At 47.9% G+C, this 17,207-nt stretch overlaps 2 protein-coding genes across 2 annotated transcripts; both read right to left on the bottom strand.

Moving 5' to 3' along the window:
• Positions 1-452: 452 nt before the first annotated feature.
• On the bottom strand, positions 453-7,153 carry LOC311323272 (putative histone deacetylase 1-B). The gene is made up of 12 exons (XM_084455471.1): positions 6,992-7,153; positions 6,133-6,245; positions 5,576-5,693; positions 4,640-4,714; positions 4,243-4,381; positions 3,766-3,907; positions 2,926-3,018; positions 2,716-2,824; positions 1,515-1,895; positions 1,228-1,377; positions 967-1,015; positions 453-833 (listed from the first exon to the last, which is right to left on the bottom strand). The coding sequence occupies exons 1-12, from the start codon at positions 7,044-7,046 to the stop codon at positions 806-808; spliced, it is 1,452 nt and encodes a 483-aa protein (XP_084311597.1). The 5' UTR covers positions 7,047-7,153; the 3' UTR covers positions 453-805.
• A 3,063-nt stretch (positions 7,154-10,216) lies between these two features.
• marcksl1b (MARCKS-like 1b) lies at positions 10,217-12,949 on the bottom strand. Its single transcript, XM_084455127.1, has 2 exons — positions 12,678-12,949; positions 10,217-11,585 (listed from the first exon to the last, which is right to left on the bottom strand). Exons 1-2 carry the CDS (start codon positions 12,762-12,764, stop codon positions 11,052-11,054), a joined length of 621 nt encoding a protein of 206 aa, XP_084311253.1. The 5' UTR covers positions 12,765-12,949; the 3' UTR covers positions 10,217-11,051.
• Between the last annotated feature and the right edge of the window lie 4,258 nt (positions 12,950-17,207).

Below are 17,207 nucleotides of genomic sequence, written 5' to 3'. Positions count from 1 at the left end.
ATTACAGTCATTACAGACACCGACATGCGCCTGTTCCTAGTAATACGTATAACGTAATCAGTATAATAAGCAAAACTGGGGGGCCACTTTGAACCTCATTTCAAGTAACACCATATTCAAATAAATATAAGCCTATTTGGTGGGGGAGGGTTGATCTTTTTTTTCACTCAAAGAAATCACTCAAAGAAAAATATATTTCTGTCAGAGATGGGGTCATGCATTTTTATTTTAAATCCTCCAGGGACCCCTTCCCATAAATTTTGCACGGCCCCTTACACATTACCTCTCACCTGTGCTGTTGCTAAGGCGCAGGTAATTACAGTTGTACATGCTCTCCATGCTCGATAATCTGTCATATTTCAGGTTAATTTGGTCGCTCTGTATTGTGGAGCAATCATCTTATTCCATTTATATTCTGGAGTTTCAAAATATAAGGAGAACGACAATGGAGAACAGTTTTTCTTTATTTTTTAAAAACAAAATCTTAGTTATGTGCACATTTCACAACCATTGACTCCCAAACAGCCACATGGTGGAGAGCTATGGTCCATCTCCTGCACATGGAACCGTACAAAATATCACGTCAAACACTCACACCTCACCTCCCAACATCTCCCGGTAGATAGGAACATATTCTAGACCCAACACAGACATGGTCATAAAAAAAGTCTTTTTTTTTTTTTTTTAAACACTGATCCAGATATTCAAGGGGGTTACGTGCGTGTGTACAGTGTGTAGGAATTGAGGGGAATCCGAACGACGACAACCATCCCGTTTAGACATGATGAGGCTTCTAGTTTGCATTTCAAGTTGTTTTCACCTCCTCTTTTGGCCTGAAAGACAAAGAGAAAAGCTACTGTCGTCACGGCGCAGGATATCACACGCCTTGGTAAGGACAGGCACGTGATGTCACGCGCGCGCTAGCAAGAACAAGCAGACGGGGAGTCTCTTTTCCGTGTCTCTTACCCTGACGTGTCCATCTTCTCCTCCTCCTCCTTCTCCTCCTCTTTCACTTCTAAGAGATAAACATTAGGGTGGCGTGAAACCTTGGCTTGAGAGAACGATCAAGAGCGCGCACGCGTGTGGATGTGTGTGTGGATGTGTGTGTGGGTGTGTGTGTGTGGGCGTGGATGTGAGTGTGTGTGGAAGTGTGTGTGTGTGAGTGGATGTGTGTGTGTGTGGGTTTGTGTGGAAGGGACCAGCACACGTTCATCTCTGGAGACGCACCTTTCTTCTCCTCTCCCTCCTTCTCCTCCTCTTTCTTCATGCGTTTGCTCTTCTTGTGATTGGCCACGTTCCTCCGGCCGCCTCCCTGCCCCTCGTCCTCCGAATCGGAGAACTCCTCGTCACACGCTATCCTCTTGTCATGGGCGCGGACTGAAACACACACACACTTAGGACGAGCTACCCAACAAGACCATGTACTACACCTGATGACAAGAGGCGAGTACATCTGCGCGCGTGTGTGTATGTGCGTGTGTGTGTGTGCACGTTTGTTCGCTCGCCGCGCGTACTGGAGACGCGCTTGTCGGGGTCCTCGTCCTCCTCGTCGCCGCTGTCGGCGTGCGGGGCGTCCTCGGGGATGGCCTGCATCTGGACACCGGGCGCGTGCGGCAGCATGCGCAGGTTCTCGAACAGCCGCTGCTTGATCTTCTCCAGGTACTCGTTGGTGTTCTGGTTGGTCATGTTGGACGGGCTGATGTGCAGCTTGAAGTCGGGGCCGAAGTACTCGAAGTAGTCGTTGTAGGGCAGCTCGTTGGGGATGGAGCTGTCCAGCGCCACGGACGTCTCGTAGGTCCAGCAGCGCGCCACGTTGCGGATGGTGTAGCCGCCGCCGCCCAGCATCAGCAGGGGCAGGTTGAAGCTCTTCATGTACTCCACGCACTTGGCGTGGCCTGGGATCGACGAAACACACACACACACACACAAAATGTAAAATTAACTTTTTAGCTCACCAGCCAGCCAATCTCACCGACTTCACGACAGGGGTCGAGCTCACAGGTTGAGATGCTTTGAGGCAATCGGTGTGGCACCTAGACCTCTCATGGTCCTTTATGCTTTCTAACTTCATGTTTGTTGTCCCGAAGACGAATGGATTTTGTTTCTGCTTTTCTTTCGCATGCTGGCTGCAAAGGATGCAGCTCATTGTGTTGGTATGGGGATGCAGCTCATTGTGTTGGTATGGGGCTCGTATTTCAGCCATGAATGGCTGGCCGGCCTTGGCAATTTTCCCCTTTTCAATAAAAGGCTGTGCCATGCAGTGACATTAGTGTTACGTTTTACTGTCCGTTCTTTTTCTTCTTCAACATGTTCGTCTTCTCGTTTTCACGGCGGGAATGTGTCGCCACATCTTTCACATAATATTAGCCTGAACCGGTCGCCGGCCGCGCAAGATGAAACAACGGCAAACATATCCGGCCCACGTCACCTAGGCCTTCGTACAGTGAGCAGCGAGGGTCAAAATAGTCGGGTAGAAGACACTATTTAACTATGGTCGAAGCACATAAAAAAATAAAAAACACTTGCAATTCTAAATTAGCTATCGGCCACTGGCGGGTAAGTGTTTTTTGTTATTTTTTTACACGCCAAACTCAATTTCTACCCGCCATTGGCGCTTGGCAGGTGTTAATTTTACACCATGCACACACACTCTCTCTCTGATGATCTATACAGTTGTTAGTGAGTGTGTGTGTGTGTGCGTGCGAGAGAGCGTACCTTTGATGGTGAGGTTGAAGCAGCCCAGTCTGTCTCCGGACAGAGAGTCAGCACCACACTGTAACACCACAGCACTGGGCTGGTACATCTCCATCACTTTCGCCATTATCTGACACACGCACACACGCGCACACACGCACACACACGTTAGCACAAAGGCAGAGCGAGGTACAGACTGACGTGGATTGAGCGGCATGCTCAGCGTCTTACGGGTTTGAAGATGGCTTCGTAGGACTCGTCGTCGATGCCGTCTCTGAGGGGGTAGTTGACGGCGTAGTACTTCCCCTTTCCTGCTCCGATGTCCTGCGAGAGACAGGACTCACTGATCACTGACCACACCGCCATGAGAGACAGGGCTCACTGACCACTGACCACAGCGCCATGAGACAGGGCTCACTGACCACACCGCCATGAGAGACAGGGCTCACTGACCACTGACCACACCGCCATGAGAGACAGGGCTCACTGACCACACCGCCATGAGAGACAGCGCTCACTGACCACACCGCCATGAGAGACAGGGCTCACTGACCACTGACCACACCGCCATGAGAGACAGGGCTCACTGACCACTGACCACAGCGCCATGAGAGACAGGGCTCACTGACCACAGCGCCATGTCATCTTAACACTCAGTTATAATAATAATAATAATAATGTAATATAGTCATTTGTCATTTGTCGGTCTCAAGTCCAGACTCAACTGATGGAGGTTTTAGGGATAAGCCTCGTCACTCATTCATTACTACCCAATCAGTGGCGATGGAATAAATTGTTGGCCCAATCAGATTCAATCCAGACTACGGGAAACAGCAACCACCTAGCAATTGCTCCGCCGAAGATGTTTGTGATTGGTTTAAAGATTGGTTTTCCGCCCCTATCCCCGAATGGTAATGGGTAGGGCTGCACAATTAATCGTGAATTAATCAAAATCGCGATTATGACCTCTGCAATTAACTAATCGCAAAAGGCCGCAATTAATATGATTAATAATTTTGCTTTGAACGCACACACACACACACACACACACACACACACACGGCCCCTCACCCGCAGGTCTCCGGTCCCGGGGAAGTACTCTCCGTACTTGTGGAAGGACACGGTCATGACGCGGTCTGTGGTGTAGAAGGCCTCCTCCACGCCGTCGCCGTGGTGGATGTCGATGTCGATGTAGAGCACCCTCTGGTGGTACCTGCGCGAAAGTACGGGGGAATACAGGTCACGCGCACAGGCGGAAGTCGGGGCTGAGACAGACTGACAGGCAGACAGGCAGGCAGACAGACAGACAGGCAGACAGACAGACAGACAGGCAGACAGGCAGACAGACAGGCAGACAGACAAACGGGCAGGCAGACAAACGGGCAGGCAGGCACACAGACAGACAGACTGTGTTAAAGAGATCGCAACAGAGGCACAGAGACGGGCAGACAGACTGACAGAAAGACGGACAGACTGTGTCTAAGAGATAGCAACAGAAGCACAGACAAGCAGGCAGACAGACAGACGGGGTGCACTTGTTTTATATACTTGAGCAGCTCCAGGATGGCCAGAACGATGTCGTTGACGTAGCAGAAGCCGGACGCCTCGGACTTCTTGGCGTGGTGGAGTCCTCCCGCCCAGTTGATGGCGATGTCGGTCTGCTGCTTGTTCAGCTTCACCGCCCCGGCTGCACCCGACGCAGAGGGAGGGACGCAGGGAGGCAGGGGATCAAAGGTTGAAAGCAGACAGCAACAGAGCTGCGTTTAGCTGAGAAAGATGTGGGCTCGGAGGAATGTGAAACGAACAGCGGTGACAGGGAGAGAGATGGAGACAGAGAGAGAGAGAGAGAGAATGAAGAGAGGGAGTGAGGAGTGGGCAAGACAGAGAATGAAGAGAGAGTGAGACAGAAAGAGAGGGAAAGAGAGAGAGAGAGAGGAACCCTTACCAACAGAGCCGCCGGTGGAGAGCTGGCAGAACTCAAACAGGCCGTCGAACACGGGGCAGTCCTCCCCTACGTTGACTGTGGTGGGGAAAGGGGGCGGGGGCAAGATGACAGACAGATGATGATGATGCACGTTCACAACAGCGGTACAGCGCCAGCGAAAAAATATGCCGTCTCATTCCCATGCACGTCCGAGGTACGAAAGACCACGCACGCGGCCAACGAGACGATGATACTTATACAATCGAATGGTTGGCCCTTCACACACCCCCGCGCTGTCACGCTCGGAGTTCACGTTCCGAGCACAACCTCTCTGGAGCAAGCGCTTGAGACAATTTCACCCTGGGGATCAACGAAGTACTACCTACAGTACCTACCGTAGACTACACACAAACAGAGAGGCCACACAATGGATGGGCCAGCAAAGCCCTGCTACTCATATCTGCCGATCGACGGCACGTCTGTCAATCGCATCTGTCCATGATTAGTCTTTATCAGGGTTCCCTATCCAAGTCAATTCCCTGACTTTTCCCTGACTTTCAATTACTAAAAAGCTGAATTTATATGAACTGGAATGAACAGAAAAACTGTTGACGAGCGGGAAGGTGATTAATGGGCGCTGAAAAACCAAGTAACCATAACAAACACTCACGCAATACAGAAAACGCGTGAAATAACCTGATAAAGAAAAATACTGCACAGAAAATACAAAAGATTTGATAAATGGCAACTGAAATGTAAAAATGCTACGAACAAAATTCCCTGATATTCCATGACACGGCCGAAAAAATGATCAAATCCCCTGACTTTCCATGCCTGGAATAGACTTTAAAAGTCCATGATATTCCAGAAATTCCATGACCAGTGCTGACCCTCCTTTACACAAGTAGAAAAACAGCATGAGCCACAATGAGCCGGGAAAGCTGTGCTGCTACTCACATCTCTGCATCTGTTTGCTGTACTCCGACATGTTGTCCGGACGGATAGACCTGAGGAACTTGATGTAGTCATCGCTGTGGTACTTGGTCATCTCCTCGCCGTTGGCCTTGTGAGGTCTCTGCAGAGACAGACAGAGACAGAAAAAAGGGGAGGTGAGGATTGGTCACGGCTTGCGAGACTAGCCCATCTACAGCCTGGGCCTTTATTATTATGTGTTTATTTGAGAGTTAGCCCGGTGAGCTGCACTGTCCTTCCCACTGTGAATAATGGCAGCCGGGCGGGAGGGCCGGGCTAACAAGAGAGCTACATCTCAGGGTCAGCGGCTTGAGCCGAGTTTGCAGCCTCCATACTGAATGTGCACAACCCTCCATAAAGCACGGGACTCGGCCAAGTCGGATAAGAGAATGCTGGGGGCTGCACTCCCACACATTGACGCTTTAACATTACATTGAAGTCATTTAGCAGACGCTTTTAAACACATCCCAAGCAGCACACACTTTCATCCAAAGCGACTTGTAATAACTGCAATAATTGCATACGCTTCGGTGGCTACTCACGTAGATCTCCATCTTCCTGTACAGTCCGTAGTTGAGGAGCAGGTTGTGGGTCATGCGGATCCTGTGGGGCTTCATGGGGTGGCCCTGGCCGTAGTAGTAGTTCCCCACGTCGCCTGGACGAGGGAGAGGGGAGGTTAGGACACACAGCATCATATAGCCTAACGCCCTGGTAGACGACAGTCACAACACCGCCAGGCTATGACCGGTAAATCAGCAAGATTAACTCTGCAAGTGCACTGACAGAGGCGGCAGGCTGCCCTGCAGCAGAGAGGGAAAGTCGTGGTGATGGGACTGACATTATAAGAGCACACCCCTGATCATTAAAGTTAACGTAGCTAAGTTGGCTAGTGGTTGAAAAAAAGCTTTCATCCTCTTCAGACATGTAGGCTCAATGTTAACTGGCCGGGTGGCTGACAAGCTAGCCAAGTTAGCTAACAATACAGAAACACACTACTACTAGCTAGCTTAGCCATCCAGCTGATCTTGCGAAATACTTTGCTGGGATAACTTCAATGGCACTGCTCAATCAACCCAGTCGCTTAGCTAACATTAGTCTAGGTAAACACTAGCAAAACAGTCTGAAATCTAATATCGCGATGAAACACGTTTTGATAACGTTAACTTACAATAAGCTTGGGTGACATCTATTTTCCAATTAGTTAGTGGGATAGCTAGCTAGCTAACGTTTGCTACACTGCTAGCTAGCTAGTTAGCTGCTGCATGTCTTAGCTAGCTTAGCTAAACTTGCATGTTAGGCACCCCTCTCAAATAGAATAAATGCAGTTTTCGAGAGCAGAATCTATACTAAGATGCCACGCATCACTCAATCAAAATGCAGCTACAACGGTCCACTACTTACCATCATAATAATAGCAAACTTTCTTCTTTGTTCCTTGAGCAGAAGACAGCGCCATTTTACACCAATTATCCCCACACTGTTCTGCTCGCTATGCCGTCCGCCGCACCGGGTTCTCCCGTGGTTCTCCCGTGGTTCTCCCGTGGTTCTCCTGTGGTGCGGACGTGCGCAGCCTTCCCCGCTGGGAAACTTGCATTTAGCTATAGCTCCTCTCGACCAATCACAGGAGCGTATTCTTGGTTCCAGGGCTTTGCGATGCCCAGACGGTGCCCAGACAGAGCAGACAAGCCAGACAGACCATAGACAGACAGTAGCATGTGAGTCTATGGCACTGATATAAAGCGTGCATTTTGAATTTGTAGCACAGTGTTGGCTGAATACACCTCTGAACTTTTGTATGCAAAAAACAGTCATGCACCCCCTCCATCACTGGTAGGTCTGAAATCTGACAGAGGTCAGGACGAGTGTTATCCTTATTGAGACTGCAATAGTTTGTAGATCCACTTCACGTTTGAAAATGTCCAGAACAGAGTATCTAAAATGATGATGATAGGTTCACAATCAATAATGAATCCATAATGATTGAGGCAATAATGCAATTGCTGGTTCAATACATACAATGAGCACAAGATGGCGCGCAAAGCTAGAATTATTAGAATCAAAATTCAGTTTACCAGTATTTGCCAAGTAGCATAGACTATATATTTTTTACATAAAATTGATAATTTGAGTCGGTGGATGGTGTACAGAGGACTGTCATATATAAAAAATAAAAAAGAAGCAAAATAAAACAAGAAGTCGGCTTAACAAAAAAATGATGTTGGCCCGCACAATGGAAGTGATATAGCATCAATGGAAGTGATATAGTATCAATGGAAGTGATATAGCATCAATGGAAGTGATATAGCATCAATGGAAGTGATATAGCATCAATGGAAGTGATATAGCATCAATGGAAGTGATATAGTATCAATGGAAGTGATATAGTATCCCAAGGCTATTATCAGGATGTACAATGTTATACATCAATTATAAACTATATGTGAGGCTATATACATGAATTAAAAGGCTCATGTGTCATAAATAAAAACTGAAAATGTACAGATGTCTGTAGTTGAGTAGCCTACTTGCCAGAGTAAAGTGAACATTCAGTGCAGGCAGCATTAAAACAGTTCCCAGTCGAACAGTTATTGGTGAGCCTCATTGCCTCAGGGAAGAAACTGTTCAGGTGGCGTGAGGATTTGGCCTTGAAAGACCAGAAATCTTGTGCCACTTGAGGCACCAAAACGAATGAGGTGACGATGGACTCGATGACGGCCGTGTAGAACTGGACCATGATTGTCTGCGGTAGCTTGAATTTCTTCAAGATGCATCTGCTGTGCCTTCTTGATGTCTACAGTGCCTTCTTGAAGAGGGCGCACGTGTTCTCCTCCCACTTGAGGTCCTGTGATGTGATGGTGCCCAGGAACCTGAATGACCTTTTGACGTGTCTGATTTTCAGCCTAAGCACTGAACAGACAGGCTCACATCGCACAGGACTAGAAGCCCCGGCCTTCCATCGACTACTCTCTCAGTCATGGGGATAGGGGTGATCGACTACTCTCTCAGTCATGGGGATAGGGATGAGCAGGTTCAGTCGGAAAACTTTCTGCTTTTCTCTCATTTATGCAAACTGCTTTAGCTAGAATTTCATAGTTTGACATAAACAAATCACACTTCACACACCTGCACTATTTGTTAATATCAGAAGAAAGGAAATTCATACTGTTCCAGTAGCCTGTTCATTGATATCACTAGTGCCTCCACTTCAAGGGCCTGGCGGCAAGAGTATAATTTAGATTTTGGTAGATTAATTAATTTCATGGCAGAGCACAATTTTAATTGAGTTTTAAAACACACAGACACGCGCGCACACACAGGCACACACACAAAATGTAAGCAGGAAAAATGTCCCTGCAATCTGTTACAAATAACAAGCCACAGCCTTGTTTCAATAATTCATCATTGTTTTCAGGCTAAGTCTAAAAACAGCACTAGTCTTAAGCCATCATATCACCATGTGAATTAGGTGGCCTGTTCCCTATTTCAGCCTGATCAGGACGGATCACTGGTGAGCTCAACCAACCATGTGGAGGAAGATGACAGAGGTTTTCTAATAGGGGAACATGGTTGCAGGGAGCACCTATAAGCCAGAGGCATCATTTTATAAAGATGTTGACCATTCTAGAGGTCAAATGTATATTATTGGTGGAGGGGTCATGGAATGTTACATCAAGATTGTGTCTCAATTGTTTCTCCCTGTCTCCTTCAAAGTATTTAAACTGATGTGAAAACTCAGGGTAGGTGAAAGGCAGGTTATGGGCACCATCTTGTTTTCTGATGCCAGATTCATTACCTTCATGAGGACCATGAGAGGAAGCCTTTTTTGCACTACAGAAGTCTGCCTTGTAATGTTTCAACTTACAAGGCATTGGGGGAACCTCCTTTTTGCCTGCATATTTGAATAAAACTCCTGAGTACTTTTATATGATACTACTGTGTATTCCCACTGGCATGTCATACAGTATAATATAAATGAGAATGGCCATCTGCTCTTGGATGTAGCTAATCTAATCTATTTTGGTCACTATGAAAAACTCGTTGAACTATAGCTCAGGAGGTAGAGCGGGTCATCCAATGATCGTAGGGTCAGTGGTTCAAATCCCGGCTCCTCCTGCTGACTTATCGAAGTGTCCTTGGGCAAGACACTGAGCCCCAAATTGCTCCCAATGAGCAGGCTAGCACCTTGCATGGCAGCTGCCGCCATTGGTATGTGTGTGAATGGGTGAATGAGAGGCCTTTATTGTAGAGTGTATAAGTGCAGTCCATTTACAGTACCATGTATTTTAGCACACCTTTAGGTGTGTGAATAATTAATATCTTAATCATATTCAATTATATTTGATTGATGTGTTTTATTTGGGTTTCATTAGACATGTATGGTGGTTATTAGCACTTAGTTTTAGAGTGCTTGGATGAAGTAACTTCAGTTTCATTGATGAGGACGTAGACGCCTCACTTACTGTACTCTATAGACTAAATGTACTAATTGTGTAACTTGCTTTGGATAAAAGTGTCTGCTAAATGACTAAATTGTAAAGTGATTCATGTTTCTCGTCATCTCTAGCTCTACGTGTAGTAGATGCTTTTGATCGGTGCATCATAAATAACCATAGCAACACATCAACAGGCAGGTAACCAACATTTATTCACCATTATCAACTTTACAATAAAACCAGTAACATCTGTCAACATTAGCAAAATAAAGAACAGAAACCAGTCAAATGTATTTACAGACAAAAGCAGATTGAGGCATACACACAACAGATAAACAGCTCTGTTTCATTTCAAACCTCAACAGTGAACATAGCAAGCTCAAGTGTTCTTTATCTTTTTTTTTTAATAGCCAAGAAAAAAGAAAAAAAAAACTTTTTTTCTTTTTCTTTTTTTAAAACAAACAAGACATAGCTTCTTTGAATCTTTATGATGGTTCTCTATTATACACCACAAAATACTTCAAATTTGGGTTAAAATATAGGAATGTAAAAAGTTGGCAAGTCTCTTTTTTAATTTCTGATTTCATTTTTTCCCATTGAACAGTCATTTCAAGTGGTGGTGGTGGTGTCCTATGTAGCTCCGCCCTGTCGCGTGGAGTCGATGTTTTGGAGAAGATGCTTCGATTCATCCCATAACTGTTGTACTCATTCACTCGGTCTCCGTCCATTAAATCCATTCTCCATAGCGACCAGTCCATAATACTCAAGACAAGGTCCAGATGTTGAGCCGTAACCAGGGAAGTGAACTAGTGAATAGTCTTGTCGTCATGTTACCATTATCAAAGTGGCACGTCGAGGAGTCTCTCACATACATGTGTATATATTTACATATACATATATCCATACATATGTATAAATATATACACATATATAAATATATTTATATACTCTTTATTTTTCTAGATTATTTCTCTCTCTCTCTCTCTGGAAAAGCAGTTCACACAGTTTATTGTGAGACTCAGGTACAATCACTCTTTCTGTTCGGAGGCGGCTGGGGTCAAGCTGCTCTCCTCTGTGGGTTTCCTGGCCTCAGGGTCGACGGGCGCCTCCTTCGCCTCCTCCTCCTTAGGTGCAGCCGGCGCCTCCTCTTTAGCCGCCACCTCCTCGGCTTTGGGGGCCTCGGTGGTGGCGGCGGCCTCCTCCTCCTTGGCCTCCTCCTTCTTCTCCTCGGGGGCGGCAGCCCCGTTCTCAGCGGTCTTCTCCTCGACCGCCGCCACTGCCGCCTCCCCCCCCTCCTTGGCCTCCCCGCCGGTCTTCTTGCCCTTCTTCAGGTGCAGGCCTTTGAAGTTGAATGTCTTCTTCAGGGAGAACCTCTTCTTCTTCTTCTTGGGGGTCTCCTTGGCGCCGGCCTCGCCCTCGGCCGCCGCCGGCGCCGGTTCGATGGCGTCACCCCCCGCCCCGGCCTCGGGCTCCTTGGCGGCCTCGGCGGAGCCATTGGTGGCCGCCGTGTCACCCTCCGGTTTGGCGGAGACGTCTCCATTGGTCTTGACGTGGCCGTTCTCCTGGAGGCGGTGGGAGATAAGGAAAATGTACCAAATTAGCGGGTGTTGTGATCTCATACCAATAATGTAAGAAATCGCATTTCACATTGAAAATGTACAGATATTGTGTGTATTTAAACATGCCTATGGTCAAAATCGCATACGAGCCTATACGGCCAAGAGCATCGTCGTGCTTATCAATTAACCACCGTCGCCTCCGAAGGCGACGCCTTGTAATACCGCGAGAAAGCGACAGGCGGCGATCGCGCCACACGGACAGCGTGCATGCAGTCTAGTGGTCGCCAGACAGCATCTCACAACAAAGAGGTCTGATCGGGTCGACGAAAAGCAACACTTTAAATCGCATTTTCTCAATGAAACATACAGTGCATTGAACGGGAAACGTTTGTCCGGTGTGTGTGTAAAACGTATATGGTTGATCCTAGTATTTTTTGTCTTCGTTTTTCGGTAGCGTTCACAACCCTGTGGAGACTGGGGGGGGTCTGTCTAGACTCTCCGACTCGACAGAAAGGGGCGCGGCTGCTGTCATCAGACGGCAATAATTCGATGTGCGATCCGTTTAAATGTCAGACTTGATCATGATCAGAATCGTACAATCGGAATCGATCACTACCAAATTTAAACGGATACTGTTGGGCCACTTCATGCATGCATGAGGTGCCGTGCCTACGTGCCTGCCCACAGACCCCCCCTCAAGGCAATATTGAACAAGTTGTCGGGGAATCATCCTGGCTGGCATAATGTTACTTGGACTTCGACAGCCAGCACTTGCTCACTCTCGTTTGCTGATTTAACACAGCACGCTGCCAGAATTGGTTTGATTTGCATTAATTCGCATCACTGCATCCAAGTCGGTTGGTAATTTGATCCTCCCGCGGTTAAAACAAGTGTCTGTGCGGCTGTTAACCCCACATACACACACAACCTCCCACAAACACACATTTGCCTCAAAATGTCTAGCTACAACTAAGTTAGCTACACATAGGTTTACACATGTCCCTAAATGAGTAAACGGTCTTTGCAATTTTCCAATTTGACAGCAACTTAATAACAGTTTGACAGAAGATAGTGGATATGAGAGTATAGCCGTACCTGTCCGTTGGTTTTGACGGCTGCAGCATCGGCTCCAGCAGCGTTTGCCTCCACAGCTACACCCCCCTTGGATGCCTGGGCTCCCATTGTCAGTCGGTGGCTTTTAAAAAATGTTAAAGAAAAACGGAAAAAAGGTGATTTCAAGGGTTATAATCCAGCTCCAGGGGGAGTTGTATGCATCCGACGGCGTAAGAGGCAAAATAGTGCTTGACCCCTTCAGAAAATAAAGATGTTTCTCGGGTTTGTTCGTGGTCGAACCTGTCTCCACAGCAGAAAGATGCCCTCTACTTCAGCTCAGCTTCAACGCGACGCTTGAAGACAGCCAAGACACCGCCCACGGGCGTGGTCTGCCAGGGTCTACCCAACCAGCAGACGACCACGGAGTTCTCTCCGCCCCTCCGAACCCCTCCACGCTCTCTCATCCACAATCATCATCCACGTTCTCATCCATCCACCCAATATCATCGTCACATTCAGGCCAGCGGTTCTGCGAGATGGCGAAACAGAGCGTGACAATCGTTCTTGGACATATCTTCCTGACTAGTCGTGTTGTTCTTTTCTTGAATGTCAACAACATGCCACCTCAACAATGTGTCGACGTGATAATCATGCACATTCCAACTGCTGTTTTTCCTCATACAAAACGCATCTTGCTCAACAGCTGTTGGACAACATTAGGCTACAATGTTCTCGGTGAATCTCAAAGTATTTAATTTTGCACTCCGTGGATGTACCAAGGAGAGGAATGTAGGCTAATATCCCATCCCCAAACCAACATCGTGTCTTCAGGTTACATCAGGTAGGCTACTGAGGATATCAGGCAGTGAGCGGAAGGACCACATGTGGGTAGCCTATATTTAGTTACAGGATGATTTGAGCTCACCTGACAACCCAGTATGTCTGTGGCCTGCCACGCCTACAGAGTAACTCTTCCCAAAGATATGAGCAGGTTTAGTGGGGCAGGGGTGGGCGCTTCCCATCCAAACCTTCATCTCGGCCTCCCAATTTATTACGTCGGAGTGGTATACTGTAGAATGTTTATATATATATATGTATATATATATATGTATATATATATATATATATATATATAAATTAGGTCCAAAAAAGCCCACAAAATTGTCTGCACACCTAAAAATCTCATCCCGGATCCTTCCCTGGTCAAGAACTGGAATGTCATTTTAGAGGACTGTGTTAAACATGGTGTCTGGTACTGTCCCCCTGAAGTCCCGTGTATAAGCTAACCTTTCACACACATACACGCGCGCATGCATACACGCACACGCATTGTAGGCCTTGGAGATACGATAAAGTATCCTCTGTCTGTTGTGGAATGCCTGGCATGCGAGCCCTCGCATCACAGCCCGACTCCCCAGCTGCCCAGCTCTGGGAGGCCTTGGAGGTAGGCAGCCTGAGAGGAGGGCCTGACTGGGAGGAGGAGAGGAGAGGAGGAGGAGAGGAGAGGAGGCCGCTAGTAACCTCTGCTGCCAGGGAGACACATAAACCCTCCCTTTCTTCTCCGAATCCCCCTGCAGACCTTCTGTTGATGTGGTCGTGATGTTGTTGACGAAGGCTCGGCTCATCCGCTTATCCCACAAACTACGTTTTACTGTACAGTGTCTGTTTGTGTGTCTGTGTGTGTGTTTGTTCATAAAAAGGGCTGCATTGTCATGGGATCGGTGCGCGTCAGGGGGCGAAAGGCACAGAAATGCAGTCCTTCACGCACACACACACAAACAAACAAACACACATTTCACACTCACACACACACACTCAGAAGCGAGGGACGCATCAGCTGTGGTCATTACATCTGTAGGGGACAGAGAGACCATTGGAATTCAGAAAGAGAGAGAGAGAAGGAGAGGGAGAGAGCGAGAAAGAGAGAAGGAGAGAGAAAGGTCCAGGGAGAGAGGGAGAGAGAGAGAGGGAGACAGAATGGTCCAGGGAGGGAGAGAGAGAGGGGGACAGAAGGGTCCAGGGAGCGAGAGAGAGAGAGAGAGAGAGAGAGAGAGAGGGAGACAGAAGGGTCCAGGGAGGGAGAGAGAGAGGGAGCCATACAGTAGATGGATAGTGCGCGGGGGGGGGGGTGAAGACAGAGACAGAGATGAAGATCTGTGTTGCCGTTTAGATCCGTCCTCTCGCATGTCAATAGACTGGAATGACAAAGTGATGGCTGTGTGATAGTGATAGGGAGGGGAGGGGGGTGAGACCGGGCCATCAGACAACTGTAAAGAAGCAGGAGAGGACGGGGGACAGGGTGGAGGGTCCAAAAAGAGAAATGTTTGGTGAGAGGGTAGAGAGGTACAAGGGTGTCTCCCACACAGGGGATAGGTGAGGGGTGAGGGGACAGGGGTGTGGGCACTGTCGGATTGTGAGATGTCTTGGTCAGGATGGGGGACAGAGGCTTGGAGAGAGAGAGAGAGAGAGAGAAGCACCCTTTTCAATGTCGTATATCTTTGCGAGAACTGTTTGGACATGTGCCAAAAGTTGCTATTATAATTCACTAACCCATGGAGTCTTTAAAGTTGTCAGATAGGACTTATGACTGAATATCAAACATGCAGTCGTTATGCCTTCATTACCCGTTTTACAGCCTCCCCCGTCTTTTGTGAATGGAATTCACCCCAGAATCCACTGGGCACTCCGACCTCGCCCTGTGTTTGTTGACACAGTGTGTCTGTGCCACAACACGAGGTGCTTTCCACATGACCGAGCAGCTCAGATCATTTCACAGAAAACACCCTCTTCGTAGTATAACACCTGAATTCCCCTGCTGCTGTCTCTCTCTGGAAGAGGAGATCTTAGGACCTGACAAGTCCTAAACCGCTGCGAAGGCGGAAGCACCCGGAGGACTGGAGCACAGGGCGGCTTCGCCCTGGCCTGTGTCCAGGAGATCTCGCCCACCTTTCGATCGCACCGTCCTGTTAAACCCAAAATCCCTCCCCTCAGGAGTTCCACAAGTCGGCTCTGACCCGACCTCGGTCGTCACCTAACCTTTGATCAGGTGACTGGGGGTCAGTGTGGGGCCCGGCCTGTCCCCAAAGGCTCTCTCTCTCCCTCCCTCTCTCTCTCTCCCTCTCTCTCTCTCTCTCTCTCCTTCTCCCTCTATCTCCCTCCCTCACTCTCTTTCAATGACTCTTTGTGTGTGTGTGTTCCTGCATGTCATGCTTGAACACAGAGTCAGAGTTCTTCCCTCCAAAGACTCTATTGTGCTCCACCCTCAGCACCCTATGGACGGGTATCACAAGTCAGACCGGAGGGAGGGGGAGAGATAGATATAAGGCAAGGAGAGAGAGAGAGAGATGGAGAGAGGGGGAGGGAGGAAGGGTGGGGGGGGGGAGATAGATATAAGGCAAGGAGAGAGAGAGATAGAGAGATGGAGAGAGGGGCAGGGAGGAAGGGTGGGGGGGGGGGGGGGGGGGGTGAGGAGAAGGTGTTCTTGGGACTCTGGGAGGCATTTGTAAAGTGTAAACAACTTGAGTTTGGCTTTGAAACAGATTTCCTGAGAAAGTGCCAAGCTCGGAGGGTAACCTTTACACACACAACTCTGAGAAAAGATTGATGAAAAGTGTCTTATCTCGCATTCTAATCTGTGTATTTTCGATCTCTATATGGTTGTGTTCATTGCAAGTGGGTCCAGTCAGTACTAGAAGCCAAGACTCCTGCTCCTCCCAGATGAGACAATAGCAGACATAATGGCCACAGAGCTGACAAACGTCCTGTCACACACATACACACACACACGCACACTCACACACAGACACACACACACAGACACACACACACACACACACACACACACACACACAGCCCACCACAGCAGGAGAAGTTAATCATGACTTTAGCTTTGAGCTGCATAGCGGCCAGTGGGTGAAGAGGTCAATGGTCGAGAAGTTAACAGGGGAACGAGGAATAGGGGTCGGTGGAGGGGTGGGGGGGAGAGAGTGGATGTTCCTGACAAAATGTAGGTCACATCTTGTCCAGAAAGACACTGAAGTGTTTAAAGATATTCCTCAAGGCTCTGGTCCTTGGGTGTTAAACATGTCCATGTGTTTATTGGATAATGTGATAGATTTTGCCATTTACATGTCTTTTTAGGAACCATGATTTGTTTATAAACAGCAGTAGTAGAAAGCTAAAATAATGATCTCATGTACTTAGCTTCTTAATTCTAGTAAATGTCGTTGGCTATTCCAAAACTGGTCCTGAGGCTTCTGAGCAGTTAGAGAGAGGGAGAGAGAAAGGGGAGAGAGAGAGAGAGAGAGAGGGAGAGAGAGAGAGAGAAAAAAAGGGAAGGGACGACCGTCTGGGAGATCTAGGAGTTTTACCAGGCTCAACATACGTCAATCATTAACCTCTCTCTCTTCTTACTTCCACTTTCTCTCTGTCTTCCCGTCTTTCTTTTGTCCGCTTCCTCGTTCATTCAGCAGCAGTAGCAGTAGTCATGAGGGGATTCCCTCTGGAAACTTCCTGGGAATTTGTAGGGTCACTTGGAAGTAAACATAATGTCGCTGGTATCATATGAACCTG

Source organism: Borostomias antarcticus (genome assembly GCF_949987555.1).
Source record: "Borostomias antarcticus genome assembly, chromosome: 21".
NCBI lineage: Eukaryota > Metazoa > Chordata > Actinopteri > Stomiiformes > Stomiidae > Borostomias > Borostomias antarcticus.
The sequence above is the reverse complement of the archived record's forward strand: the minus strand, read 5'-3'. Positions and strand labels throughout refer to the sequence as shown.

What these genes read in the sequence shown, in the direction of transcription:
- LOC311323272 (XM_084455471.1), bottom strand. Translation starts at nt 7,046, where the DNA reads ATGGCGCTGTCTTCTGCTCAAGGAACAAAGAAGAAAGTTTGCTATTAT. An exon ending in AGTTTGCTATTATTATGATG is followed by an intron (nt 6,246 to 6,991) that starts GTAAGTAGTGGA and finishes TCCCTCGTCCAG; the next exon opens with GCGACGTGGGGAACTACTAC. An exon ending in CTTCAACCTCACCATCAAAG is followed by an intron (nt 1,896 to 2,715) that starts GTACGCTCTCTC and finishes CGTCGATCCCAG; the next exon opens with GCCACGCCAAGTGCGTGGAG.
- marcksl1b (XM_084455127.1), bottom strand. Translation starts at nt 12,764, where the DNA reads ATGGGAGCCCAGGCATCCAAGGGGGGTGTAGCTGTGGAGGCAAACGCT. An exon ending in CCGTCAAAACCAACGGACAG is followed by an intron (nt 11,586 to 12,677) that starts GTACGGCTATAC and finishes CACCGCCTCCAG; the next exon opens with GAGAACGGCCACGTCAAGAC.